General features: G+C 55.6%; 1 protein-coding gene across 7 annotated transcripts in view; it reads right to left on the bottom strand.

Annotated features, from left to right (window-relative positions):
* The window catches only part of EMID1 (EMI domain containing 1), a 127,783-nt gene that overhangs the window by 59,626 nt on the left and 49,480 nt on the right, over positions 1-18,677 (bottom strand). For all 7 annotated transcript variants that reach the window (XM_044990266.1, XM_044990270.1, XM_044990271.1 and 4 more), the window contains 2 exons: positions 9,604-9,717; positions 8,445-8,548 (listed from right to left, as the gene is read on the bottom strand). In XM_044990266.1, the coding sequence (XP_044846201.1) occupies positions 8,445-8,548; positions 9,604-9,717 (218 nt within the window). The remainder of the gene's footprint in view (positions 1-8,444; positions 8,549-9,603; positions 9,718-18,677) is intronic.

Genomic DNA, 18,677 nt, shown 5'->3' with positions numbered 1-18,677 from the left:
ACGCGCGGAGGGGGGGTGGCAGGCAGGGGCTGGGACCTGCTCCAAGCAGGGACGCGGCGGGGGGGGAGGTCCGCGGGGGCCGGGGCCCGATCCAGGCAGGACCAGGGGAGAGACCCAGCTCCAAATATTGCTGGAGCAGGGCACCCGGCCCTGAATATTCCTGGAGCCCGGGCACCGCAAATGTATATAACCTGCCGCCTATGCCTCTAGCTAGAGCCTGAGCGACAGGGGTCGCTACCTTCCCAGACTGCTGCAGTCCCATGTCACATTTTGGCACCTATTTGGCTGCTAATGGGCTGAGGCTGGCGGAGTGAATGGCAGACCCCTGGGGGGACAGATCTTCCCACTGCCTTTGAAAGCAGCTGGGGAGGCAATGCGCTGACCCAGGGAGGAAGGATTCAACAAACAGGAAGAACTGATCACTTCCCTTTGTCAACCCTTCACAGGTCGCTGGGAGGGGAGGCGGAATACCGCCCGCGGAACTAGTTCCAAGGCAGGCCAGGAGGGGACAGACAGCCCACTGCCGAGACAGAGGGGGACTGGGCCCAACCCTCCTCTCCAAATCTCCCAACCACTCTAGCACTGCTGCTCTTTCTTTTCTCCATCGCTCTCTTTCTCTAGCCAGCTCTTTTCCAATCCTTTTCCATTTCTTTCTTTCCTTGAATCCCAACAGCTATTGCCATGTCAAGTCATCTGAGTGTTGCCAAGCTCAATACATCAAATAGTTGCATGCAGGATAGAGTTTCCCAGTAATGGGACTTCATACCAGGTGTCCCGTTTTTTATTGCAGTTCATTTCTGACTCGCTGGCAGGCTGCCATGGATTAGGAGGCCGTCTCTTTCCTTCCTCACAGAGTTGTGCCCAGTTTGCGCCTGTGCTGTGTAGCCTTTGGCTAAGGCTTGTGGACGAAGCATGAGGGGATGACCCCAGAGGGTACTGCCCCCTTGCTCCTTTGTATGGTGCACAGTGCTGTACAAAGCACGTCAGTTTCATCATCTCTGTTGATCACTGGAGTTGATCAGCCATTTTTCAACCAAAATATGTTCCAATGGGGAAAAAAGTTTTGAAAAAGTTTGCTGTACCTCTCCCTACTCCCCATTTTCTAACCAACTCTATTCATTACCCAGCCAGTCCCCCTTAGGTTTCCACTGGACCTTCTGACTCCTACGTCCAGTCTGGGATCGCTGATTTGAGATTTGGCAAGCAGCCACTTGCCCTGGGTGCACGGCACTGCAGTGAGCCCTCGGCTAGTGAGCTGGTTCTGAGAAGGGACTGCTCGCCAGCTGGCTTGTACTAATTCAGCCAGGAGATGGTTTTCCTTGCAGAGTTTCATGTGCGGCAGATACTTAGTCTGTAAGCTTTTGGGAGCCAGGACCACCTGTTTGCTCTTTGTACAGTGCCTAGCACCCCAGGGTCCTGCACTATGGCTAGCACTCCTAGGTGCTCCTGCAAACAAGCAACAAAGAGTTTTCAAAAGGCCCAAGAGCCACATTTCAAGTGCTCAACACCCAGAATTGGGGCCGAGTTTCCGGCCATGCCGAGCTCACCCGAACATCCAGCCCCTGTGTCCAGAGAACCTGCTTCATTGTGAGTGTCCTCCGTGGGCTGGACCTGGAGGCTGATGTTGCTCAGACCTGGGGCTGAGGTGCTGCAGGGTCCCATCTGGTTCATGTCTTATGTCCCTAAAACCTCATGCTTCAGACCTTTTTCTGGTCACCTGCAGGGGTCAGGAAGGGAACATTTCCCCTCCCAGTGTATTCCAAAGGTTTTCTTCTCTCCTTCCTCTGAAGCATCAGAGATAGCCAGCAGGTTTAAAACAAATAAAAGGAAGTTCTTCTTCACGCAGCGCACAGTCAACTTGTGGAACTCCTTACCTGAGGAGGTTGTGAAGGCTAGGACTATAACAATGTTTAAAAGGGGACTGGATAAATTCATGGTGGCTAAGTCCATAAATGGCTATTAGCCAGGATGGGTAAGAATGGTGTCCCTAGCCTCTGTTCGTCAGAGGATGGAGATGGATGGCAGGAGAAAGATCACTTGATCATTGCCTGTTAGGTTCACTCCCTCAGGGGCACCTGGCATTGGCCACTGTCGGTAGACAGATACTGGGCTAGATGGACCTTTGGTCTGACCCGGTACGGCCTTTCTTATGTTCTTATGTTATAGCCATGGCAGGAGATGGGACACTGGACAGGTGGGCCAGTGCTCCGATGTGAAGCAGAGAATTTGCTTTCTCAGGTGCTTGGCTGGTAAGTCTTCCTCACATGCTCAGAGTCACACTAATGGCCAGGTTTGGGGTCGGGAAGGAATTTTCCCCAGCTCAGATTGGCAGAGACCCTGGGCGGCTTTCACCTTCTTGCACAGCAGGTGGTTACTGGTCGCTTGCCAGGATCATCTGGGGTGTATCTCACTTAATCCTTTCCCTGCCACTGCAGGGGCCTTGAGCACTGGTGCACCTCGGTCCCTCCTGTTCTCTGCCTGGGGCACATCTTCTGAGGGCTGTGATACTTAGATCTACTTCTGGTTGTTGGGCTTGGTGTGGGTGAGGTTTAAGGGTCTGTGATATGCAGGATGTCATACTAGCTGGTCCAGTCTGGCCTCAACCGCTATAGCAGGGGTGGGCAAAATTTTTGGCCCAAGCGCCATATCTGGGTGGGGAAATTGCATGCAGGGCCATGAATGTAGGGCTGGGGTAGGGGGATGGGGTGTGGGAGGGGGTGCAGTGTGCGGGAAGGGGCTCAGGGCAAGGGGCTGGGGCGGAGGAGGGTGTGGGGTGTACGAGGGGGCTCAGGGCAGGGGGGTTGGAGTGCAGGGGGCGCAGGAGGGGTTCAGGGTGTGGGCTCCGGCCTGGCGCCGCTTACCTGGAGCAGCTCTGGGGTGGTAGCGGCCCCATGCTGCTCCCAGAAGGGGCCGTCCCTGCGGCCCCTTGGAGAGGGGGAGCAGAGGGCTCTGTGCGCTGCCCTCACCTGTGGGTACCACCCCTGAAGCTCCCATTGGCTGCGGTTCTCCATTCCTGGCCAATGGGAGCTGCAGGGAGCGGTGCCTGCTGGCGAGGGCAGCGCACGGAGCCCTCTGTCCCCACCCCTCCCAGGGGCCGCAGGGACGTGGTGCTGGCCATTTCCGGCAGCGGCGCAGGGCCCGTGGCACCATGGGGGTGGCAATCCCGCGGGCCGGATCCAAAGCCCTGACAGGTCGGCTACAGCCCGTGGGCCGTAGTTTGCCCACCCGTGCTCTATAGCCAGTCCCGTGAGTGTCTTTACCAGCACTGCCTGAGGGGTTCCAGCCAGGGGAGGATGAAGAGCACTGACCCAGGTACCATGGAGTCGATAGACCCCTTTTCGCAAACGCGACAGCCCGGAGCTGGGCACAGGCTCAGCAGCACGGCCCGACTGCTGGGAACAGTCAGGGCGAGAACCTGCTGCTGGGACTCGTGGGTGAAGGGTTTCCACGGGCGCCACTGAGAAGACTGTAGGTGCCATCAGCAGGCGCCGTGAAGAAAGGGGATTGACGGCACTAGGAAGATGGAGCCCGGCCCAGCTCCAGACCCACAGTCAGGGGGAGAAAAGCTCTGAAGGAGGCACCCCCGAGACAGTGCTGGGACCCGGCGCCTCAGGAGCGCTGCATTCCCCGGGCAGCACTGGCAGGATTCCAGCGGGGTGAACTGTCCCTGTGCTGCACGCCGGGGGCGCAGCGGGCGAGCACACCCAGTGCCCTGGGGGACCGGCTACTCGCAAGGGGTCCCTGGCTCGCAGAGGTTACTCGGTGGCTGTCAGCCAGCGAGAACTGTTCTGGGGTGGCAAGGCCACTGCTCACTGCCCCTGGGACAGAGCTCAGGGCATTGCCAGACAGATGGAACATGCTCTTCTCAGCAGCGCTGGGGAGACGAGTTTCAATCACTCGGCTTTTCTGCCAAGATCCCACCTCCTAAGCACCGAGACATCGGGGGAGAAAGGCAGGGGGTGAGTTAGTGGCAGGCCCAGTGGACGGGGGGTTGCCAACCTCCAGGACTGGCCTGGAGTCTCCAAGAATTAAAGATGAATCTTTAATTATAGATGATGTCATATGATGAAACCTCCAGGAATATGTCCAACCAAAATTGGCAACCCTACTGGGCAGCAGCTGAGCAGCCTCGGAATAGCTCCGATGGAGCAGGCCCCACCAGCTCCTGCTCTAGCTCTTGGACGCCGCCTGCCAAGGCCTGGAGGCAGAGGGACGAGCAGAGCACTCGCAGGCTCCCATTTCCCAGCTGCAGCTGGCCAGGAAGCAGCAAAACAAGCAGGGCTCAGCAGCTCCCTTAACCTCAGCCCCTGAGTCAGCATTGCTGCGGTCAGTGCAATAGGACTCGGGGAGCGAGCAGGCCTGGGGGTGGGCTGCAGGCTCAGGGGAAGGGCACACACAGGGAGAATCACCCTAACCCACGGCTGGGTGCCCGGATCCCTCGCCTTTCTGATCCCCCACCTGGACAGCAAGAACGCCGTCTTCCAGGAGCCAAGGGTCCCCTCCCTGGCCTAGTTCAGCTTTGGCCCCATTCAGCTCACCCGCCCAGCCCCTCTGCTCCCCATATCGCTGCCCCTCCATCCCCCTCTTCATCCAGCCGTCATCTCTCACCTCTCCCTCCGGAGCACATTTCAAAGCAGCCTGCTGGTCCCCAGAGACAACGAGGGGACCAGGGCTGGGTCAGCTTGCCCTGAAACCTGAGAACAGCTCCAGGAGATGCAGAAGAAAATGTGAGGTGGATTGGATGGGGGATGCCCAAGGGGGGCCGGATGGGGGCTGGGGGCTATTGAAGGGGCTGGATGGGGAAATGGGGGGCTGGATGGGAGATGCCAATGGGAGCTAACTGGGGGATGGGGGCTGAGGGGAGCTGTGTGTATTATGGGGGGGTCCCCCAGTTAGAGCACCTCCAAGACATCGAGCCTGCCTCTTCCATCCACAGGTGTCATTCCCCCCCCACCCCACCCACCCCCCCGGCCAGTTCAACAGCAGGATGTGTGGAGGCACCCCAAGGCTGATAGCTTGGCAGAGTGGAGAGGAGCTGGCGGGTAGCCAGGCCTGGGCCTTCCTCAACTGCAGCTGGGAAAAAATCACTGCAGCAGCCCTTCAGCTCCTCCTGCCCCCGCCCTGCGGATGGGGGAGATCGGCTTACCTGCCCCCTGCTCTGGCCCCTCCACAATGGTTGTGAGTCCCGCCTGCCTCAGCATGGTGGGGTCACGGTTAAGTTGGTCTGTCCTGCTCCATCTGCATCAGAAATGAGCCCCCTGCTTTCAGGAGAGCCTGGCAGCCCTGCTCTCCCCCCAAGCTGGTTCTGGGGTGATCCAGGAGGCCCCCACCAAGCTGACAGCCTCTGAGTCAACCTCCTTCCCCCTGAGCATCAGCTGGAGCTGAGACCCAAACGAGCTCCCTGATGCCCAGGGATCTCGGGTAGGAGCAGGGAGGTGACTTTCCCTCTGTGTTTGGCACTGGTGCCACCACGGCTGGAACGCCGTGTCCAGTGCTGGTGGCCCCAATTAACGAGGTGTGGGGAGAAATTGGAGAAGAGCCACAAGAATGAATAAAGGATTGGAAACTTGCCTTCTAGTGAGAGACTCGGAGCTCAGTCGATTTGGGTTAACAAAGAGGTTAAGGGGTGACTTGAGGACAGCTGATATGTACCTAGCTGGGGAACAAAACATTGACCTTTGCTCTAGCAGACAAAGGCCTCACATGCCCAAGGGCTGGAAGCTGAAGCTAAGCAAATTCAGACGGGAAATAAAATGCCCCTTTTTTACAATGAGAGCAATTAATCCTTGGAACGATTTCCCAAGGGCAGGGGTGAATTCCCTCTCGCAGGCCAGTTTTAAATCCAGACTCAGACTCGCCCTGCTGGGAACTGCGTTCACAGAGAACATTCAAACACCCTCTTCCATCTATACGACTAGCAGAGGCCAGGGCTTCTGGGCCATCCCCTGTAGCACCTCCTGCTGGGAGATGCAGGTATGCGAGTAAGTAGCAGCTCCCCGGCAGGCAGGCCTGGCAGTGCCCAGCGATGCTGCAACGGGTAGAGGCCTGTAAATCCGTGGGTATCCGCTTTATATCTGTGGCCCAGTTCTGTGGCTAGCAATGCGGATGTGGATACACATTTTGTATCGGCGCAGGCTTCTGACGGTAAGAGACGGTGGGCAGCTGTGCGGAACCTCTCACCAGTCCTCCACCTGTCCTGGGCGGGAGGCCTGGGGAGCAGGGGCACTGGGCGAGGGGGCTGCTCGGGCCCCACGCCTAGGGCAGGTGGAGGGTCTGCCACGGCTCCCCACAGCTGCCCACCCAGCTCTCCCCGACCTGGCCTTGGCCAGCCCAGCCACGGAAAGAGCCGGGCAGGCAGCTGTGGGGAGCCGCGGCGGACCTTCCACCTGCCCTGGGCGGGGGGCCCGAGCAGCCCCTGGGCAGTTCCACAGGTGTCCCCCTGGCCAGGGAGCTGTGGGGAGCAGTGGCAGACTCTCCACCTGCCCATGGTATGGGGCAGGGGGCCTGAGAACAGCCCCCGGCAGCCGAGGGCAGGTGGAGGGTCCGCGACTCCGCATGGGCTCCCCACTGCTGTCCGTGGCTCTCCCCGATTGGCTCCGGCGGGGGGATGCTCTGGAGTCTCAGCCCAGCCCCCAATGTAGAGCCCTGCAAATCCCAGGATATCTGCAGATCCCCACAGATCGTTTTTGCGGCTCGCGGCTCGGATGCAGATACACATTTGTGTATCCGTGCAGGGCTCTAGCGACGGGCACCGGTTCATGCGGCTTTCATGGATGAGCCGTGCAGGAGGAATGAGATACGCTGTGCAGCCATGTGTGGCCCTACCATAACAACAGCCCCGCTCCACAGCACCACTGTTTACAAGCAGCCCTACAGTAACGAATTAGAAGAGGCAGCCCAGGGCTAATGGGCTACAACAAACTGAAATCGCTGACACCAGGGGAAGAATCTACCCCCAGCCTGGCTCCCCAGTCACCCCAGTATCATCTCAGGGATGACCAATGATGAGAACCCCCATACCTGCCCCACACTCTCTGATTCCGTACCTGTCTCCTCAGATTCCCTGGGAGGTGCCCTGGATCGCTTGACTTCTAGGTTGGCAGCATAAGGTGCCATGGGGCGTTCTAGAGGATGCCGTGACTGATCTCTGCCATCCAGTGTCTGACGCTGATGCATGGGGCTGATGCTGATGTCAGCAGCATTCACACTGTACCTCCTCCAACTACTCACGCCCCCGCCGACCCTCATGGCAATGACCGACCCAGCCTGAAGATCTGTCTCCAGGGCACTCCCCCATCAGCTGGCGTGGACAGTGGCTTCGCTGCTAGTGGAGCTGGGGCTCATCACACCCTTGCTGACATAGTGCCCAGTGGCTGGGTCCCGTCTATGCCAGCAACAGCGATCCAGCCATGGGCGATCCATTGCTGACAACCAAAGACACTGCTAGGGTAGCTGGTGTCCTGCGTTCCCTCTGTCCTGCCAGGAGATGGCTGTCCCGCTGTGCTGTCTATCTGCCCCAGAGTATCCTCTGCCCCACACAAACTACCCTGTATATGCAGCAAAGAATCCTGTGGCACCTTATAGACTAACAGACGTTTTGCAGCATGAGCTTTCGTGGGTGAATACCCACTTCTTCGGATGCAAGAAGTATATCTACCCCCAGAGCCCCCTCTGCCCCACATGGAGAGGGAGCTGCCCCCCAGAGTCCCCTCTGCCCCACACGGAGAGGGAGCTGCTTCCCAGAGCCTCCTCTGCCCCACACGGAGAGGGAGCTGCTTCCCAGAGCCTCCTCTGCCCCACACGGAGAGGGAGCTGTCCCCCGGGCCTCCTCTGCCCCACATGGAGAGGGAGCTGTCCCCCGGGCCTCCTCTGCCCCACACGGAGAGGGAGCTGCCCCTCAGAGCCCCCTCTGCCCCACACGGAGAGGGAGCTGCCCCCCAGAGTCCCCTCTGCCCCACACGGAGAGGGAGCTGCCCCCCAGAGCCCCCTCTGCCCCACACAGAGAGGGAGCTGCTCTCAGAGCCCCCTCTGCCCCACACAGAGAGGGAGCTGCCCCCCAGAGCCCCCTTTGCCCCACACGGAGAGGGAGCTGCCCCCCAGAGCCTCCTCTGTCCCACATAGAGAGGGAGCTGCCCCCCAGAGCCCCCTCTGCTCCACCCGGAGAGGGAGCTGCCCCCCAGAGCCCCCTCTGCCCCACATAGAGAGGGAGCTGCCCCCCAGAGTCCCCTCTGCCCCACAAGGAGAGGGAGTTGAGCCCCACTTCCCCTCTGCCCCGCAGTGGAAGGGATCTAAATCCAGGCCCCTTCAATCCTGGGCTAGGAGGGGACTGTTCTGATCCAGGCCAGCTCTTGGGGCTGCAGTGCCCTAGTGCTCCCAGCAGCTGCCCTGTGGCTCTCACAGCTCAGAACATCCCCCAGGAGCCCTGTTCATCCGCCTTTTCCTACCTTCTTCGCAGCTGACCCCCGAGTGGCCTGGGCAGCACTTCCACTCCAGAGCCGTGACCGTCTTGTAGGCCACCTTGTACGCTGGTCTCACGATGGCTCTGTAGCTGCGAGACAGAAAGGACCCCCTGGGCGTCAGGAGCTCAGCGCCAGCATCCCTAACATTTGTCACCACCAGGGGCCTGTGGCTACAGAGCAGCCCAGGTGGGTATCCCGTCTCCACCTCCAGCAGGCACCCAGGCCTGATGCTTCCCGGGGGTGGAAGTTTGCTCCTTGCTGTCCCCCTTTCAGCATTGCAAGGGAAGGGAGTGGATTCCTGCCTGGTCCCTGCTGGGATCAGCTGATGGGCCGGACATGGAGCAGGAATGAGTGGGGAAGCCGTTCCAGGTGGGGGCTGCTGTGGAAGGATCCAGGATGGATGGAGCACTCCCTTGACAAGGGGTGGAGCATCCGGCTGTAGGCTGGTGGAGGGGAGCCTAAGTCTTCATGACAACAGAGGCTGAGTGGCCGAGCAGCCTCAGGAGCGGATGGTCCCTCTGGGCTGGGGCAGTGGGAGGAATCTGGGACTGGATGAGCACCACAGCTTAGTTCTTCATTCCCCTCCCAGTAACACGGGGCCTGGGACAGAGAGCAGCTCACCAGCTACTGCACCCCGATCTCTCTAGCTCCCCCAGAGAGGCCTGGCCGGGGCAAAAATGTAATTCGTTCATCAGGATCCCAGCTGGGAGAGCTAAAGGATTAATGAGCCCATCAGCTGAGGCCTGAGCCAAAGGTGAGGAGCAGAGCTAGCTGAGTCCAGAATCAGTGAGATCTCCAGGAAGGGAGACCTCTGTTCCTCCTGGGCCTGGGGATAGCAGGGATGTTGGCCATAGTATCGCTGCACAGGTTGAGGGAACGGAGTAAGCAGCAGCATGTGGCTACCCGGCCAGTGGAGACTGAGTGGGTCTCTGCGGTGCGAGAAGGAGGAGCAGCCCATGTGCTGCGACAGGGCTGCAGCAGTTCGAGCGTGAGGGGCCCTACGAGGAAACAAAGCCTCCCCACCTGGCAGCATGTGCCCCCCATGCCCAGCTCTGCCCACGGGCGGCACAGCAGACAAGCAGCACGTGGCAGGGAGTGGGGGTGGTGGAAGGGGAGGTTAAAGATGCAGCAGCGTCTCTCTCACCTGCCTCCGTTGCAGCCCCCAGGCCAGCGGCAGCCTTGGAACACCCTCTGCAGGAAGGTGCCATTCTGGACATGGCAGGAAACTGTCCTTGTGACTATGTACGAGCACCAGTTCCTGAAAGAGACCAGCACAGGCTGCATCACACCCTGCTCCTGCCCCTGCTCCCGCTCGGGGGGCAGATGCCATTCACTAGCCCTAGTAGCACTGGCTGCTGGGCCAAAATGTATTGGTGTCCAATGGTCATTGGGACCCCCGCAGGGCCCAGCAAGTCACAGAGAAGCACAGAGATCCCAGGCTGGGCCCAGCTGCTTAAACCAGCTCCCCTTTGGATGCACCAGCCCTGTCGTCTCGGAGCAAATGCCACATCCCACAAGAACTTGGCTGGTTCTCCAGGGCTCCCTATTCTGACTGTCATGCCAGTGCCTCCCCCTCCAAGGAGCTGCCCTGCCTCTGAATCAGGTCCAGGCTTCCCTACTCCCCAGCCTGAGCGTGAAAACGCTCCCACCACCAACCATGCAAGTTTCCTCTGGCTGGTATTCCCAGTTAAATGCTGGCACCTTGGGAGTGTTTCACACAGCAGCAGAAATCACTGGGCCTTTTCCCACTCCTGGCCCCTTCACCCATTCGAGGCCCCAACCAAGATCAGAGACCAGTTGTGATAGGTGCTGTACAAAGACGTGGTGAAGGGCCAGGCCTCCAGTACAGGGACTAGAGCAGCAGAGCTCCAGGGCTGTACCTGTGCCAGCACAACTCCGCAGTGCAGACACATCCTACAGGCAATCGGGGAGGTCCCGGATGACTGGAAAAAGGCTAATGTAGCGCCCATCTTTACAAAAGGGAGGAAGGAGAATCCAGGGAACTACAGACCAGTCAGCCTCACCTCAGTCCCTGGAAAATCATGGAGCAGGTCCACAAGGAATCCATTTTGAAGCACTTGGAAGAGAGGAAGGTGATCAGGAATAGTCAACATGGATTCACCAAGGGCAAGTAATGCCTGACTAACCTGATTGCTTGCTATGATGAGATAACTGGCTCTGTGGATATGGGGAAAGCAGTGGACGTGATATATCTTGACTTTAGCAAAGCTTTTGATATGGTCTTCCACGGTATTCTTGCCAGCAAGTTAAAAAAGTCTGGATTGGATAAGTGGACTATAAGGTGGATAGAAAGTTGGCTAGATTGTTGGGCTCAACGGGTAGTGATCAACGGCTCCATGTCTAGTTGGCAGCCGGTTTCAAGCGGAGTGCCCCAAGGGTCGATCCTGGGGCCGGTTTTGTTCAACATCTTCATTAATGAGCTGGTTGATGGGATGGACTGCACCCTCAGCAAGTTTGCAGATGACACTAAACTGAGGGGAGAGGTCGATATGCTGGAGGCAGGGATAGGGTCCAGAGTGATCTAGACAAATTGGAGGATTTGGCCAAAAGAAATCTGATGAGATTCAACAAGGACAAGTGCAGAGTCCTGCACTTAGGACAGAAGAATCCCATTCACTGTTACAGACTGGGGACCAACTGGCTAAGCGGCAGTTCTGCAGAAAAGGACCTGGGGATTACAGAGGACGAGAAGCTGGATATGAGTCAGCAGTGTGCCCTTGTTGCCAAGAGGGCCAACAGCATATTGGGCTGCATCAGTAGGAGCATTGGCAGCAGATCGAGGGAAGTGATTATTCCCCTCTATTTGGCACTGGTGAGGCCACATCTGGAGTATTGTGGCCAGTTTTGGGCCCCTCACTACAGAAAGGATGTGGACAAATTGGAGAGAGTCCTGCGGAGGGCAATGAAAAGGATTAGGGGGCTGGGACAAATGAGTTATGAGGAGAGGCTGAGAGAACTGGGCTTATTTAATCTGCAGAAGAGAAGAGTGAAGGGGGATTTGATAGCTGCCTTCAACTACCTGACGGGGGTTCCAAAGAGGATGGAGCTTGGCTGTTCTCAGTGGTGGCAGATGACAGAACAAGGAGTAATGGTCTCAAGTTGCAGTGGGGGAGGTCTAGTTTGGATATTAGGAAAACCTTTTTCGCTAGGAGGGTGGTGAAGCACTGGAATGGGTTACCTAGGGAGGTGGTGGAATCTCCTTCCTTAGAGGTTTTTAAGGTCAGGCTTGACAAAGCCCTGGCTGGGATGATTTAGTTGGGGTTGGTTCTGCTTTGAGCAAGGGGTTGGACTAGATACCTCCTGAGGTCCCTTCTAACCCTGAGATTCTGTGATTCTATAGCGACAGAAGGGGAGCAGGAACACCAGCTCCCTGAGTGACAGCCATGAGGTCAATGGAAGCATTCTTCCATCAACCTAGCTGCGTCTATGCTGGGCCTTAGGGCAGCAGTGCTATGGCACTCGGGTTGGCAGGCACTCAGCTGTAGCTGTGTCAACCTAAATTTTAAATATAGGCCAGGCCAGAGACTGTCCCTGCCCCAAAGCGCTTGCAGTCTAAAGTGGTACGAGAGCATGGCTAGCCCCCTCCCTGCCACCTTCCCCTGCACTGACACTGCCGTATGCATGAACCTGCGATAAGGCAGTTCAGGTTCTGAGGCATGCTCAGTTCTTGGCCTTGTTGCTGAGGCCACCAGTAAGTGGGCAAACAGTCCCAGACTGTGGAACGAACCTCTGCAGGAGCTAAGGCCCATTCCCTGCCTCCTGCTCCAAGTGCCTAGTGCCAGTATCTCACTGGCCTCCTCTCTCACACACACCAAGCTGGGGGAGCATTTGAACCCAAAATCCAGCTCTGCCAAAACAAGGCATGGCTCTGCACACACAGTCCTCCCCCTGGGAGAGAGAGAACCGCACAGCACAGATGTGAGTCGCGTTACTCAGGATAAGGCTGACGGCACGTGGTGTGATAGTCTGTATCCCTAGGTTCTCCCTTTCTACAGGACTATGATAAATTTGGTACAAAGTATGCTGTCAAGCCTGATTCCCCACTCTGGCACTTTGAGTGCAGAAGACGGGGCAGGGTGCAAGGATTCTAAAAATTAATACTGGTCACTTCAGGCTGGTATTAAACTCCCAAAGTTACAGCTTCTCTCTGACCTTGGATGAGTAGATGCTCCCACCACCCAAGTGCAACCCCTCACCCCCACCCCTTTTGAGAACCCAGGAAGGCGCACTTGGGAATCCCTTCCTGTGGGGTACCCTCAGGCCCTTTCACCACCCCCTGGGGAAGAGCTGAGAAAAAAATTAAGGAAATCAGCTGTTGCCACCAGCTAATTAAACAACATGTGCACAAACCTCTTAGGGACACAAAAACCCAATCCTGTTCTGGAAAAAGGTAAATTTTATTAAACCCAAAAAGAAAGAAAATACATCTGGAACTTAGGCTTTTTGCTAGATCTTAAAAGAAACAATTAAGCATCAAGATATCTCTCTTGAGGTTCAGCTTAAAGGTTACAAGCAAAACAAAAGCATCTGGGGTTAGCACAGAGCATCTGGGGTTAGTCCACAAGCCTTACAAAATAAAAGAAATAAACCTAATCACATCTTTCTAGACATTCCTCCTCTACTTACACATCTGGGGTTTCAGATAAGTAGGTTCGAGATATGAATTGATGCTTTTTCATACCTGGTTTTAAAGCTGCTTACAGCATTGCTGCTCTGTGTCTCCGCTCTCCGGAAAACAACAATAGACACAAAGGGAAAGTTTTTTCCCAATTTTAAAAAGTTCTAGCCTTCCCATTGGCTCTTTTGGTCAGGTGCCCACTCCTGTCCTTTTACCTGTGGGCTTGTTAACCCTTTACAGCAATGTTTCCCAAACTTGGGACACCACTTGTTTAGGGAAAGCCCCTGGCGGGCTGGGCCGGTTTGTTTACCTGCTGCGTCCGCAGGTTCAGCTGATCGCGGCTCCCACTGGCCGCAGTTCGCTGCTCCAGGCCAATGGGAGCTGCTGGAAGCGGCGTGGGCCAAGGGACATACTGGCCACTGCTTCCAGCAGCTCCCATTGGCCTGGAGCAGCGAACCGTGGCCAGTGGGAGCCGCGATTGGCCGAACCTGCGGACGTGGCAGGTAAACAAACCGGCCCAGCCCGCCAGGGGCTTTCCCTAAACAAGCGGTGTCCCAAGTTTGGGAAACACTGCTTTACAGGTAACCACCAAGAGGGATTCCATAGCCAACTGGCTGGCTGGGTGTCCACAAAAGGGAGCTATCCCTCCTGTCATTTATCACATATGCTTTGTGAGGTATCACTTGAAAATTCATACTCTGCTGGACATTATTGTCCTGGTAAAATATGTGTGGCAACATTGTATGTAAAGTTATAAGATTCTACTGTATGACCTTACTGAGACATGCTCCAAGTTTAGAAAAGCAGGCATGTGACAGGCAACCACATGGGGGTTAACCAGTCACTTTGGGCACAAGAGGCCACTCCCTCTCACCTATGCTCCAGGTGGAGAGAGCAGATAAAAGGAAGCTGGCCAGCTCATGTGGGGCTGGCTGAGGGGAGGATGGACGTGTGCTGCTGGCTCCTACCAAAGATCAGTCAACCCCCCAGACAGCTGGGTATCCTGGACTACACTGTGGAGAGCACACTGGCAGTAGACACTGACAGCAAACTGACAGGGACACCAAACTGCCGCTAGTGGAAGACAGGCCCGCATTGGACTTAAGGGTAGGCAGTGACCCAGCGAATGCACTGGATGCCGATACTTGAATCCTGAACTGGGGGGTTACCAGCTTCACAGGGCCCTGGGTCGGAACCTGGTAGAGTAGGGTGGGCCCGGGTTCCCCCACCCTCCATCCCAGTAATGCCGGAGACCCTGGCCACTGTTTGTTTGTTCTGTCCCCCGCAGGGGTCCAGAGCCCTATTTGTGATTGGTTGCCCCAGCCACGAGGCTCAGGGGCTATAGACTGTTTGTTTGTTCCCCCAAGCAGGGGACTGAATCTGCTGGTTGCTAGTGTGTGCCCCAGCCAAGAGGCTACAGCCTGTTCATTTGCTCCACCCTGTCCTAGGGGCTGAAACTCAGGTTTGTCGAAAAGCTGGACTGTTTGTTTGCTCTGCTCTGTCCAGAGGGCCGGAGTCCCTGACTCTGTTTGTCTGACCCAGCTGAGAGTCACAGCTGTGTGACAGGGCGTATCAACCCTGCACTGGGCTAGCAGGGGGGCGCCCCTCCCCTTAATGGACATGCAGAACCCCTGTGACAAGACACAAACCAGTTCCTCAGAGACAAAAGGCTAGTCAGCACCTCAGCCAAGTGGCAGAATAATCAAATGGCCCATCACCTAGTTAAGCGGCCATTCTTTGGCAGGAAAACCGGTGTGAGCAAGAAATGTACATGTTTGCAAAGAAACAGCTAAGGGACACTAGGCAGACTGGGAGGCTCAGGAGCTTGGGAACTGGCTCTGAGACCTTTTGCCCTTGAGTGCTGATTGGGATCAGGCCTTTTTTAAGGCACCTGACAATGATCACTGGATTAGATGGATCACTGCTCTTCTCAGGCATGCAGATTCCTAGAGCAGCACGATGACCCTCTAGATGCTGTTACCTGTCAGCTCTGTGTTCTTGGGGAATCAGGGGGCAGTATCCAGCCTGTCTGACTCACGAAGGAACCCGCCCCCCGCCCCCAGGCAAACCGATCAGAAGAAAGATTTGGAAAAGCAACGAAAAGGCAGTGGGAGACACACCTAAACCATTCCGGACAAGGATTAAGGCAACTCCCCTAGCCTCATTTGCATCGAATGCATCAACCTGTGGAACTCCTTGCCAGAGGATGTTGTGAAGGCCAAGACCATAAAAGGGTTAAAAAAAGAACTAGATAAGTTCATGGAGGATAGGTCCATCAATGGCTATTAGCCAGGATGGGCAGGGATGGTATCCCCAGCCTTTGTTTGCCAGAAGCTGGGAATAAGCGACAGGGGATGGATCATTTGATGGTTACCTGTTCTGTTCATTCCCTCTGGGACACCTGACACTGTTGGAAGACAGAATACTGGGCTAGATGGACACTTGGTCTGATCCATTAGGGCCATTCTTATGTTCTTATGAAGATGGGTCAGGAAGGCATCTCCATTAGCATACAGAATGGAGAACAGAGATTTCAAGGAAAGAACCACAGGGAACTCGGGGACCAGAAAAGCAGGGAAGCAGTGCATGGTGGGGGATCTCTGCTGCAGACGTTAATGAACCCGCCTGCACACCCCCAGCTCAGCAGTTATCAGACCAATTCTAGTAATAAATCCTTGATTGGTATCCAAAATAGTGAAGCTGCCTAATTGCATTGTGAGCTCCCTTGAAGGAACATCACCCACAGCCAGGAATGAGCAGCTCCCATGGACTAGCTTGAGCAAAACAACTTTGGTATCTCCCTTGTTTACCCATACACAAATCTAGTGTTCTCCCTTGAACCATTGTTGTTTCTCTACAAAACCCCCTACCCAGGCTCAAGTGTGTTCTGATGCCTGGATCCAAAATCTGCGTCAGTTCCACTGGGACTTCATCTTCCCCTGACTGATCATGCCGGGGGCTCTGCCTGTCTCCAGCACTCCGGACCCTCAGCTACAGGGGCAGCTCTAGACATTTCGCTGCCCCAAGCAGGGCAGCATGCCGCGGGGAGCGCTCTGCCGGTCGCTGGTCCCGTGGCTCCGGTGGACCTCCCGCAGGCGTGCCTGCGGAGGGTCCACTGGTCCCGCGGCTCCACCGAAGCCCTGCCTGCCACCCTCCCGGCGACCGGCAGAGCGCCCCCCGCAGCATGCCGCCCCAAGCACGCACTTGGTGTGCTGGGGCCTGGAGCCGCCCCTGCTCAGCTACCACCACCATTTGGGACCCCCGACTAGTTCAAGCGTCACAGAGTGCTGAGAACCCAGCTCGCTCTCTCGCTCTCTGTTTTTTTTCTACTCTCGGTACAGCCGTCTAACCCTGACTTGTGGGATCAGTGACAGTTTTCTAAACCTGACTTTTGTAATCAGCTTTAAGCTAGATTTAATACTGTAACTGTTCTGTTTGTTTGCTCCCCTATGGTTATTACCTGGCAATAAATAACTTTTATGGTTACGCTGGTTGCTTCCCTCTCTCCCTCCCTCTCTCTCTTTTGTGTTCTTGGCTTCCCCATTTGCTCTGCAGCAACGCTCCTCGTACCTAAGCTAAAGATCCCTGCAGCGCCCAAAACTCCTGTGGGGTTTGTTCACCAAGTGGGTTACTACCAAAACACCTGTAACGTGAACGTGGGGATAGGGACGTGCTGAACCTGGGACATAGGAGGGTGGCAGCTTGGAAGTGCTGCTCGACCCGGTCCGCCGAGTCCAGGGGCATATAAGGATGAAAGCTTGGGAGTGCCGATTGATCTGGCCTGCTCAGATGTGCTCTGTTAATGTGTGTGTTCATGTGATTCTGGGCTGGAGGAACTCAGCCGGGGGAACCTAGGTCCTGCAGGACAGCTCCAGTGGGAGGGAACTTGCAGCAGGGAGAAGTAGAGCTCCACATGAGAACACAAGTGACACAAGCAGAACATTGATAGAAGATAGCCCCCCCCGAAGAGTAACCCTAATATATGAGCGTACCCCAAAGTAACGGTGATAATTGTTGAGTAGTTGCTGAGGAGTGGGGAAGCTGAGGCACAGACCTGCATAAACTGTCTCTTACTTTTTCAGACAAGCTCCTTTAATGAGGTCCCTCTCGTAGGCTATTCGGCAATGTCCTGTGACTTTCAAGTTAAGAATTGTGCTTACAGTCACTATAGGACCATGCAATAAGGAGTAAAGAGTTGTACGATTTTAGAGCAGTACTGTGAGTGTGTGAAAGGGCTTTTGGTAGGGATCATTAGTGAGATAAGGGAATTAGAGATGGCTGAAAAAAACCCTTGGCTGCTCGCTTGAGACAGGAGAAAACCAACAGGTTAGCGAGACGGGTAATGAAGAAGGGGAAGTGCCCCTGGGAAAGGAGGTGCTTTAACAGTGAGAACCCCCTGACTGAAGCCAGTCTGAGCTTTGAACACTGTTGCACAACCTGAAAGCCATGGGGTAGTGCAAAGGATGCAGCTGCTGCATGGGTGTTATTTTATGCATGTCTGGACATGCCTGAAATGATAAAGGGGAGGCGGGAAGTGGAGCTGGAGAAAAAGCAGTTACAACAGCGTTTGAACAAATGTGAGACAGATGGGTGGGAATTTATAGCAGAAAAGTTTAAAATGGCGACTGTACTTAGAAATATGCACGAGGAGAGAGACAAGGCAAGCGGGACTGCAGAACTGTACAGGAAAGAGTTAACACACACACAGATATTGTTAGAAGATGCAAGAGCAGCAACTCGCTTCCTGGCAGATGAGACTAAGGCAGCCAAGGCAGCAGCAGGCCATCAGAAGTGTGAGGCAGAGATTAGTAAATTGCGTGTCCAGCTTAGAGCCCATAAGGGGGTGGCAGCAGCTGTAAGGTTGAGAGAGGATTGCGATTTGGAGCACCCTGGGAAAATAGAGATACCCCCTGATGCTGGCCCCAAAAACGCATTCAACCCCGATTGGCCACATGTGCATAATGTTGCCCCTGTTTCCACAAGGGAGATTAAACACATAGGCCTGGTCTACACTATGCGTTTATACCAAATTTAGCAGCGTTAAACCGATTTAACGCTGCACCCGTCCACACAACGAGGCCCTTTATATCGACGAGAGGAGTAGCGCTGAAATCGGTATTACCATATCAGATTAGGGTTAGTGTGGCCACAAATCGATGGTATTGGCCTCCGGGTGGTATCCCACAGTGCACCACTGTGACCGCTCTGGACAGCAATCTGAACTCAGATGCACTGGCCAGGTAGACAGGAAAAGCCCCGCGAACTTTTGAATTTCATTTCCTGTTTGGCCAGCGTGGAGAGCTCATCAGCACAGGTGACCACGCACAGCTCATCAGCACAGGTAACAATGCAGTCTCCTGAGAATCGAAAAAGAGCTCCAGCATGGACTGCACAGGAGGTACTGGATCTGATCGCTGTATGGGGAGAGGATTCCGTACTAACAGAACTCTGTTCCAAAAGACGAAATGAAAAAACATTTGAAAAAATTTCCAAGGCCATGATGCGGAGAGGCCACACCAGGGACTCAGTACTGTGCCGTGTGAAAGTTAAAGAGCTCAGACAAGCCTACCAGAAAACCA

This window comes from Mauremys mutica, chromosome 16 (assembly GCF_020497125.1).
Source record: "Mauremys mutica isolate MM-2020 ecotype Southern chromosome 16, ASM2049712v1, whole genome shotgun sequence".
Taxonomy (NCBI): Eukaryota; Metazoa; Chordata; order Testudines; family Geoemydidae; genus Mauremys; species Mauremys mutica.
This window is presented reverse-complemented; position numbering and strand designations above follow the sequence as displayed.